At 34.7% G+C, this 10,985-nt stretch overlaps 1 protein-coding gene across 1 annotated transcript; it reads left to right on the top strand.

Moving 5' to 3' along the window:
• The first annotated feature begins 7,906 nt into the window (after nucleotides 1-7,906).
• Nucleotides 7,907-10,040, top strand: LOC131032741 (F-box only protein 6). The gene has a single exon (XM_057963786.1). The coding sequence runs from the start codon at nucleotides 8,600-8,602 to the stop codon at nucleotides 9,764-9,766; it is 1,167 nt and encodes a 388-aa protein (XP_057819769.1). The 5' UTR covers nucleotides 7,907-8,599; the 3' UTR covers nucleotides 9,767-10,040.
• Nucleotides 10,041-10,985: the final 945 nt, after the last annotated feature.

Here is a 10,985-nt window from a genome sequence, read left to right as displayed (position 1 = left end):
GTAAAAGTGGATGCAATCAATTGTGGTTGATGAGGCAATTTGAATTGAGTATTTATTTCCAACAAATGACTCAAAATTTGAGCTAAACCTATCATTTTGCCATTATTGCAGTGTGTGTTTGAGCTGCAAACTAATAACTAGCCATTCTCCAAGTGGAAATGTTGAACATCAATTTCAAAGGATCATCGCAAGATGGACAACCAATATTAAAAGATTTGATTTTGAAAACACCTTGCATGCTTCAAAAGATTTTGGCCAATTAGAGTAACACACGTTAGAGTCAACTTTTATATAGGGGAGCTACATGTCACCATCACGAGACTCCACAAAGGAAAATGGGCTCCATCTAATTGGCACCACAGAGCTGCACAAAGACTTTCCCATTACCCAACAAGCAAGTGGGACCAATCACAAAGTAATAATTTTCAAATTTCTATTATGCAAAATGAGGTGGTTATAAACTCTCATTTTATGATGATAACTTATTATTTTTGCAAAATTCTAAATAAGAGTTAAGGAACACCTTAGACATTCTAAATTTGTGTTACTCTATTTCTAGTTCAAAATTTGTTTGTAACAAAAATGAATTTTTGATGTCCAAATATGATCTTATTCTCAGTGGATTCCCAAAGAGTGGAGGCAAATTAAGCATGGGGAGATTACTAGATATCATGGCATTTCATTTGGTGTGGGGGTTTCTCTTTTTGATATGTGAGATTGGTTCCTAAGAAAACTCAAGAACAAGTTGTTTACTAGGGGCAACACATTTTTATCACTAGTTGATAAAATTCAAGTAGCCAATAAATTTTTTATCACCACACATTTGTATCTCATCTTGTTGGATGCCATCTAAGAAAGCATATGAAGAATTAAACAAGTTAATTAGAAAATTTTTATGGTCCAAATGGGATGGCAATGCTAGATTCATTCCTCTTTTTTGGTCTTAATGCATTTTGCCAAAACATAAAGGTGGTTTGGAAATCATAGACCATAAAATCAAGGGTTATGTCTTGTTGTGAAGTGGATTATTAGAGCTACGATTAAGAATGAACCATGAAAAATTCTTGTTCATCACAAAATTAGTCAAACTAATACAAATAAAAAAATGCCATTAGTAAATTGGCTTGATAAATGTTGAACACCCGACATGGCTGAGAGAGGCAGGTGAATCAATTTGGAACTTCAAAAACAATTACTAATGAATAATATTAACTTACTTAGCAATAACACATTAACCACCAACACAAGCATCAACCATCAACACAAGAACACCAAATTTGCGTGGAAAACCTAAACAGGGAAAAACCATAGTGAGAATCTAACTCACAATATGAATAACAATGTTTACAATGTTTTAGGCTTGCAGCCAAGGAGCACCGACACTTGAAGGACTTGCAAAACTAAGGTGCATAACCCTAGGCAAGATACAAAAAAGGACTTGCATAGCTGAAGATAATTTCTGTAGGACAAAATACAAACTGTTGCCAAAGGACTCACTATCAATCAACAACAAATGAAATAACTAAATTGAAATTGAGAAGGATTTTCCTGAACTTGAAATTTTCCTTGAACAACAATCAAGTGACCAATATCATGGCAAACATCTCTGATAGTCTTCACTGTCACAAAACACTGTCTTGCAGAATATATAAACTTCAAACCTCTTCTCAAACTGACCCTCACATCACCACAAACTCAAATCTGCTTGCAAATCATTCACATACACTTCTCACATAATTCACTTCTCATCCACACTCAATTCACCCATCCACACATCTTAAATATGGGATAAAACATTGAAATCCTAATTAAGGGTCAACCAAAACAAAATAAGAAATATTACATAAAATAAGCCACCCAGACCTAAAATACTCAAATCGGTCCACTCTAGGAGAAAGAGGGAACCAAAACAAAATCATAACACATCCTTCCATGATTGATCCAATGGTCACACATGCCAACACACTTTTCAAAGATGTTATCAACTGTAACGCATAGACATAATCAATTAGTCAACCACATAACCTATTCCAATGCAAAATACTTCATGCGGATCTCCACATGCCAAGGTGAGACCCAAAATAACATCCCAACATCTAGCTTCCAACACATATCTGGACCAAAAAATATGATCCACTAAACTGCAATACAATTAGCAATACATTTGGAGAGTACCAAAAATATTCTGAACCACCCAGAATATAGGATGCCACAACTAACATCAATAATATCAATTGCAACAACCAAAAGCATATTTGGAGTTCAACATCCATCTGGATAACTAGGTTTGACATCAATGACAACCATAACTACAACAATCTCCAACAATAAAATCATTATTTCCCTTTTTCAAAATCAATGCTTTCTTTCCTTTACAATCCATTTGGAAAGCTTGGCAATTAGTTTGTCAAATTTTGAAGAGGAATGGTTTAGGTCTCATCAACATGGATCTAGTTTTGCTTCATCTTCGATTTGGTGGAATAAAATTATTACTCATCATAATCAACCACTTGCTATTTTCTTTCCTAAACATGCCTACTATTTGTATAAGAAATATATTCAATAATTTAAAGACATTTGAAACTTCAATGCCCTTTAATAGACTTCTTGTCACAAAGTCAAGGAACAATATGGGCTGAACTGTAAGTATAAATAATTTTTGATATTTGTGCAATCATTATGTCCCGTTGAGCTATCTATGAAAAATTGTACTCCTCAGGAATGCAATTTATTTAAGGGTTGGAGAGGGTCATCTTCTACTTATTTCAACTATCTCTCATTAAAAGAAATCTATTTTCATTCTCTTCCTCATTGGAATTTCAACCCTCGTCTTAATCATAAGTGGAAGCACAAATTTAGCTCTAACAGGTGGGCCAAAATGAGTCATAAATATGGAAATAAAAAAATAATACAAATGCATAATCAATTGCCTAAAAAGTGTTACATCACAAACTTCTTGTTGGAGACAAATTGAAATGCATTATGGTTTAGCCAATTAACTGTATTTTTTTTCTTATGTACTAAAAGTATGAAATATATCTTTTGGGATTTCCCTTTTATCAAGAAATAATGGAATGTTATTTTTAGAAATTGTCCTACTATTTTTCATTATAAGTTGAACTAGAAAGACGTTGATGCAAATCAACTATTGAGAACCCACTAGGATTGTCAATTGTTGTAGCAAACTATTTGATCTTTCAACCTTATCAAAGCTCATAGACAAATTTAATGCTAGAACAAAATAAAGTAAACAAAACAACACATTTTGGAAAGAAAACTTTCTCAAATAAAATTTATTTGGAAATAAACAATGTCTTGTTTCTTGATCAACAAGCTATAGGAAACAACTAACCATTCTTGCATTCAACTAAACAACATTCAACTACAAATCAACCACTGCAAATTTGATTTTAACACACGAAACATCAATTGAAGGCATATTCAAACATTTTCATTTCTCTAGATCTTCCTCTCTTGGATGCCAAGGTATCTTTCTTCCCCTTTGTATTCTCTATCTCTCCAATTTTTATCATCTCCATCTCTCCTCTTTCCTTTGCAAACCTATTCATTATATTTTGTTGCTCTTGGTTGCAAATTAAAATAAAAAATAGTTCCAAATGAGGCGTTGGAATCCTCTTGACAAACACTTCCTACAATGAGTCAATTCTGAAAATGTAACTGCACAAAATGCATTAGAATTTTGTAACTCTCGAGTTTGTTGTTGCTCATGTAATCATTCCAGTAACTCCTTTGGTGCCCAATTCAACTTCTAGCATGGGTGAGACTTGGAAAAACACTCCCAAACAAATAATTAACATTCCAACATTTATTTTTGGCATTGGATTTCAATTTCTTTATATTTTTAACTTTTTTGGTATATGAAAATTTGCATTTTACAAATCACCAAATTGCAATGTTTGGGCCAATAAATAAAATATTAGTTATAATAATTTAGCCCCATTTTTTCCCTTATGATGACATTAATACCAAAAATTACCCAGCCAATTGAATAAACAATTTTTCTTATGCTTAGGGGGTGTCTTAATCAAGTGCCTAAAAACTACTTGCAACTAAAAATCACAAAGAAAATGCAACATAAAATAAAATAATTTTTGTTGATGCAAGATTTCCATACACCCTTGGATGTTCCCGCATTAGAAGTTTTTCTTGGTTTTGGTTTGTGTAATGTGGGGAAATAGGGTTCACCAGCTTGTATGGGCAAACTAGGAGGCTTAGGCCTATTTGCACTTTAATTACTTTGAGAGAGAGAATGATCCACTTGGCCCAAGATGTTCTTAGGCACAAGGTTGATTCAGTGGTCCCTTGTGGGGGTACTTGAAAGGTGACTTTGGAATTTTAAGAAGAGGGATTCAAAATAGGGTGAAAAGATGACCTTTTTGTGTGCATGGGAAAATAATAATTTGGCAGACCCATTCTGGTAGAAGCTCTGGTAGAGTAGACTATAAAAAATTGTAGAATAAATCTCCAACAAAATTAGAGGTAGCAAGGCGCCTAGCTCGACCTGCTCCCAGGACCGAGGTGCCATGCTCAACCCACTCTTGATAGTTTCAACTTTGATGAATTGCAGACTGTAGATCTCCACCTGCTTGCTTTGAACCTATTTCCATGGGTTTGTCACCTATTCCTACACATAGAAAAGAGGGAAAATTTTGGGTAGAAAGGGGTTTGCCTAAGCCAAACCTCAGTTTTGGAATCAACCTTGAAATTAAATTGAAATGTACTTGAAAGGAAAGCGTGTTGATATGTAGCAGAGGCTAGATTTGAGAGTGGAAATGTCTTATATCTTGATGATGCAAATGATTCTTTGAAGATGAGCATAAATGTTGATGTAATAACATGACTCCACAAAAGACGTATAAGGAAATCATAAAATACATGCTTGCATGTAGGTTGTTGAAGGTTGCCACAATGAAGAATACAGTGGGATGAAATGCCTTGAATGCTTGAATTGAATTGCTTCCTTGTTATATCCTCATGTTCATTTTCTGAAGGAGGATACCTCGCTTATATACCTCTCCCAAGCATTTCAAGGTGCAAAACTTGGGGTAAGTCGACATGGGCAAAGATTTCTTGCTTAACCAAGGTGACCACTAAGTGGTTTGAATTTGGGCCCAAACATCGGGGAGCAAGTCGCCCTAGGCGCCCTGCTCGCTCCAATGTGGCCCCAAATTGGGAATTGAGGTCCAAAAGGGAAAGTAGAAGCCAAAATGAGATGTGGAATTGAGTTGGGATGATGGAGACCAGATACAAGAGGCTATACATGCTAAAATAGGGCCTAACTAAGTAAGAAATTACACAGGGATGCAATTTACGACGCTATAGTTTGCATAATAGTGTGATTGTTGATTTTATTAGACAAGTGATTTAAAACATTTTTGGAAGGCTAGACGTTTTGTCATGTTTTCTAGCAATTATTTTTAAGAAATTGGTACTCTCAAGGCTTTACTTTGACATATGTTTTTCAGGTTGCTTTTTTGTTTTTGTAGTTGCAAGAATTATTTAAGAAGAATGCAATAGCCATGGATAAGCTATTATAAATTCAAGATCAGATCAAACAATTTGAAAATAACAACAATCTTGAATCATGTAAAGTGTTTCAATCCAAATCTTGTTCAGTTGTATGAACTTTGTTTTCATGTAAAGCGCTTTAGTTCAAATCTTGTTTAATTGTATGAAACTTGTTATCCTTGAGAGTTACATATTAATTTTCTTTGAAAATTTTCTTTTTCCATGTATAAAAGAAGTAGTTGCAACACCATTGATTGTGATATTAGCCTTTCATTTATGACTAGTACTATTATTCCCTTTTAGCACTTAAAATGTTACATATTAGTTTTGCACTATTGAAATAGAAAACCTAATATACTAGAATCTTCAATGCATGTACTTCAATTAGAAACAACAACTGTAATAGAACAAACATGACATGCATGTTATGTACCATCAATGCTCTATTTCTTCTCTTAACAATCCAAGTGCTCTTCCTAATAGTTTTGGAAGAAAACACTTTAAAGATAATTGACATTACTCACTTGAAAATGCTTTGGTCACATTCAATAAAATTGCCTTTTCATCTATTTCAATTTTCTTTCTTGACGTTTATAGCTTTGAAGCATAAATATATGACATTTTCTACTATAAAAATAATGATTCATGTTTTCCATAATTAAAACTTCCAATACATTCATGTCTACCACTCTCACTAGAATACAAATAATAATATAAATCTAGACTAAAAGTAGCCACTATATGACACTTTTTTAAAACAAACTACTAATTTTTACTACTACCTTTTTTTTATTGATCAAAGCAGAGTACAGGTATTATAAAAGAATAATAAGCAACTCAAAACTGAACTACAGAAAATGAAAGAAAAGAACCCAAATCAACATCGAAACTATTTACAAAAACAACACAAACTACAACTTACATCCACAACCAAAAAGGGTTACAACAAAACAAAAATAATGGCTGAATTGGAACCTTTACAACATACATATAGGCCAAATGGCTCAAAGTGATGAAACATATGATGATCAATCATTACATCTAAAATTTGAAGAGTTTTTGAAGTTGTCTTGAGCATTGAACATCACAAGCATGCATTTGCACAAATTGGTACTTAATCTCTTCCAAAAGCTTGTTGTAGGTGGCCTTCTTCTCCAACTGTTAGCACAAAAAAATTAATTGAAACATAATGCCATAGTAAAATTGTAGCATTTCCACTTCCTGGCAAGTAATTTGATTAGAGAAAACAACTAAACATCTATTTTTCCAAATATTAAGAAAAATGGTTTGTCTCATTGAATCTACAATAATATTCTTAGACAAACCAAAACCCAAAACTGCTTCCTTCCAACCCAAAACATGGTAAAAAATAGAAGGGAGGTGTTAAAAAATTGAGATCCATTTTCTTTTTAGCTCGAAAACAGTCCCAAAAAATATGTTTCACTTTCAGCACGTCTACAAAAATGGCAAAGCGCTGGAACAATCTTTAAATGTCTCAATTTGTCCCAAATAGGCAATTTATGATGCAAAACTTTCCAAGTAAGGATATGAGCATTTGGATCAGATTTGGACTTCCATATTTGAGCACTAAGATTTGGCCATGTTTTCTCTTTAAATTTACATCCCCATTTAATAGCCTAGGATTAAGCTTTAAGTTTGGAAGCAAAGCCAAATAAATCTTCTTCAAGGGAAAACAAGCAAAAGGAACTTTCCCAAGCCAAAGCCAATCTTTAAAACCATTACATTGCAGAGGAGAGCATATTTTCATAAGCAAATCAACATGCACTAAGGATTTAACAAATATCAAGAACCCTCTAAATTTGTTATTCAACTTGAAGAGTTATATAGTATTTTGCAAATCACCCTAATCCAACAAATTGAAGTCCCAAATATCATTAATTTGCTACACCCCTTTCTTGAAAAAGTACCAAGCTTGTTTGGGAAAGACAACTGCTAGAGGAAGCCCATGATATTGCACCAATTTGTTCTACCAAATAGAAGAAGTAGCAAAGCTAAAACCACTTTGCAAAGAATTTTTGCATTTTAAAAGATGACAAACTTGTTGCCACGCTGTCCAAATAAATTGTAAAGGAAAAGATGCCCTCAAAGAAAGAAAGAAGCCATTCAAATTTTATCAATCCAACCCACATCTTACCATTTATTATTAGCAGCGGCTAGAGAAAGAAATGACATTTGTTTTAAAATAGAACATTTGTTTTAAAATAGACTACTAATTTTTGAAAAATGGTGGGGGCTGTGTAATTTTTAGCGAAAATATATAGCTTTATCCTAATTGTCCTTTGTCCTTTGTTATGATTTAGAAGTACTAAAATCTAATACTAACGGTGAATATATATTCTATATATATATATATATATATATAATGAAACCACATTTCACGTGCAGATATTCTCTCCGTGACTTTACAGAGCCCGCTGAAAGTATGGTGCTGATTTGTCTACCATTTTCACACCCAGATCGCAATGCCAACTCTAGGTGCATTGCCCTTCTCATCCATTGATTTTTGTTGTTTTTAAAATGAGTTTTTGACCTTCTAATGAGTACTGGATGCAGCTCAATAGATCCCCATCCCTATGCATTATTCTACATCAGGGAACTGTTTATTCTCATTATGCTTTATTTGAATACGGGAATCAATATGAAAAACTATGTGATATGTCATTGAACTTCAGAGAGGAATCCCTTTTGAATTTACGAAACAATTGAACTCCAACGTTCCCGAATGCCCTAATGGTTGTCCGTAGGCCTAAATCCCCACAATTTCATATGCTCAAAAAGATGATGGATCCTCACAAAGCCCCACCAATTTTGAATACCTAGGCTGTATTTTACATCACATCTCATTGTTTTCAGATACCCAAATAATTTTTATTGGCCTAAATCATTCATTGTTCTGATACCCATGTAGTGTTATTGCCCTAAATTACAATTTGTTTTGATACTCAAAGTAGTCTTTGCGGGGTGGGTTGTATTTAACAATTTAAATCCCAGTTATTTGGGATTTAAATGCACATGGTTTTGAGTCTCCAACCATTTATTTGGGTTTGCGATGGCGTTTAATAGTGAAGAAGTTATCTCAAATAAGAGTGAAGATGTGGAGGAAAGCGCGGGGGACAAATGCAAGGTTGTGGTTGCTAGGGAGCAGAATAAGGCCCTAGAATTACAGGCAGTTGATCTTCCGCATCATCTGTGGGAAAATATCTTGGCCCGCCTGCCCATTTCAAGCCTTTTCAGAATGCTGAGCGTTTGCAGAGCCTGGAATTCAATGGTGCACTCGGACTCTTTTATGACAGTTTACAGAAAGGTGCCTCCCCAAGATGTTTATTTTGTTCTTTTTGCTGATTATGTTCAAAGAAATGTTGTTGCTGCATATGACCCACTAGATAATACGTGGGCTGTGATGAACCTGTCCAGCATTTCATCTTCATCCTGTCTTTGCTCTGAGGCTTGTTGTATATTTCGTAGGGGTGTAGTATCTGGTGGGGGTCTTGTGGTAGCTGAGAATAGAAAAGGCTCTTATGTTGTGTGCAATTTGTTCACTAAAACTCACAAGATTCTTCCTGCCATGCTACCCATGAATAATAATTCCCCCTATGTTGTTGCAATTGTGGTATTAAGCAGAGAGTATAAGATATTGGCTGTTAGCACGGATGATACAATTACTTCTCAGGTGTACGATTCACAGACCAATTCATGGAAGATGAGTGGGAGTTTTGATGGGAGATTTGCCATGGTAGGCAATGCTGCTCACCTTGATGGTTTTTTGTTCTGTTTGAGCTACCCTGATAACTTGTTGGCATTTGATTTGGATGCTGGAACTTGGCATTTAGTTGAGGTCACCATGCCTCCTCTTGTGTGCCCCCATATAATGGAACATGACGGTTCCTTAATTCTTGTTGGGGGCATTGAGGAGCATAGGGTTTTGAAGAAGATCGGTATTTGGGAGCTGGACGAGTCTGTCAAGCAGTGGCACATTGTTTGCACTATGCCTGATCATCTTTTCAGTAAATTCAGCCATGGAAATCTGGAACATTTTCTAACTGTTGCTCTGTGCGGTAAAATTTGTTTTTACAAAAATTATCATTCTGTTATTTTTATGTATGATCTTTCAGAAAAGAAATGGTGGGGACTGCCTCCCTGTCCGCTTGACAGTCGCATATGTAGGCCAACCTGGTTTGGCCTAGCACTTGAACCCCGCCTCGATGCACAGGTATAATGTAGGTTAAAGCTAACTGCTTCCTGATTGTGCAGTTTCCTTACTCGATTGCCCTAAGAAATGACTCATTCTTATTTTCTCTGGAAATTGCTCTGTCTTGCCACTTAGATAATTGTTGACTGGACTAAAATGTACTCTGTTAGTATCTCTTATATGCGTGCATGTAAAGTGATGAAAACATGGGACTTTGAACAGAGATAACTTAGATTTATATGTTTAATCTCTGTCATAATTTGGGCAAAATATATATATGTATTGTATTATATTTAGTGAATTAGGTGCATCTGTCTATAAAAATTGACCCGATGCTGGCATGGAAGTTTGAAAACTACGTATGAACTTATATGTCGTTAGAGTTTATTGCTGTGTTATATCTTTGTCATGGTTGTAAATTTGAAAGTTGCTTTTATCAAATGTCTGTTGCTAAACATTCGCTCCAGTCAGATTTCAAAATATTTGGCGATAATGGTATTGCCTAATTCGTTTTTGTCTAATGATCCCATGCTAGCATTAAAAGTGAGCATAATTAAAAATTTAAATATCATGCCAGTTTAAATTCACAAAATATTACAGCAGCAGCCCAATAAACCAAAGTGGGCCAGAGACAGTACGGCTCTGAAAATTACTATTAAAGACACTACCAGTAGAAAAGATAATAAAAATCATTGAAGTTTTTTTTCCAATTTTTGTAATGAGATCTTCAGTACCCAACTAAGATGAAGGTATGAACTCTAATTTTCTAAATATAGCCCAACTTGTATTTGCTGCAGTTTGCAAAGTGGTTCACGGATTTTTTTTTTCTTAAAAGATATGTGATTGACAATATGGTTAAACCATGAAGAGAAGGAAGTGCCTTCTTCCATGATGGTGATAATTATCTGCAGCATTGCTCCCCATAGGATCAATGACAAATTGGGAATCTCCTTCAGCAATGAAATTTATTAATTTTCAAGTTGAAACGAGCCACAAACCTACTACAAGAGCCCAGCTCTGTTATTAGTATAATAAAAAGACTAAAGTTCATGATAAATGCACATACACTATTGCCTGAAGGCCTCCCGCTTCCCCAATGCCTGGGTTTCTGTAGAAGGTTCCATCAAAGTTTAGCTTCACAACATTTTCTTTTGAGACCATGTATTGGACCCACTTTGATCTTATTGTCTCTCCAAGCTTTCTGTTATTATGTGGTTGGCATTTTTATATCACACATTGTGGTGAG

This window comes from Cryptomeria japonica, chromosome 5 (genome assembly GCF_030272615.1).
Source record: "Cryptomeria japonica chromosome 5, Sugi_1.0, whole genome shotgun sequence".
In the NCBI taxonomy this organism is placed as follows: Eukaryota; Viridiplantae; Streptophyta; class Pinopsida; order Cupressales; family Cupressaceae; genus Cryptomeria; species Cryptomeria japonica.
The sequence above is the reverse complement of the archived record's forward strand: the minus strand, read 5'-3'. Positions and strand labels throughout refer to the sequence as shown.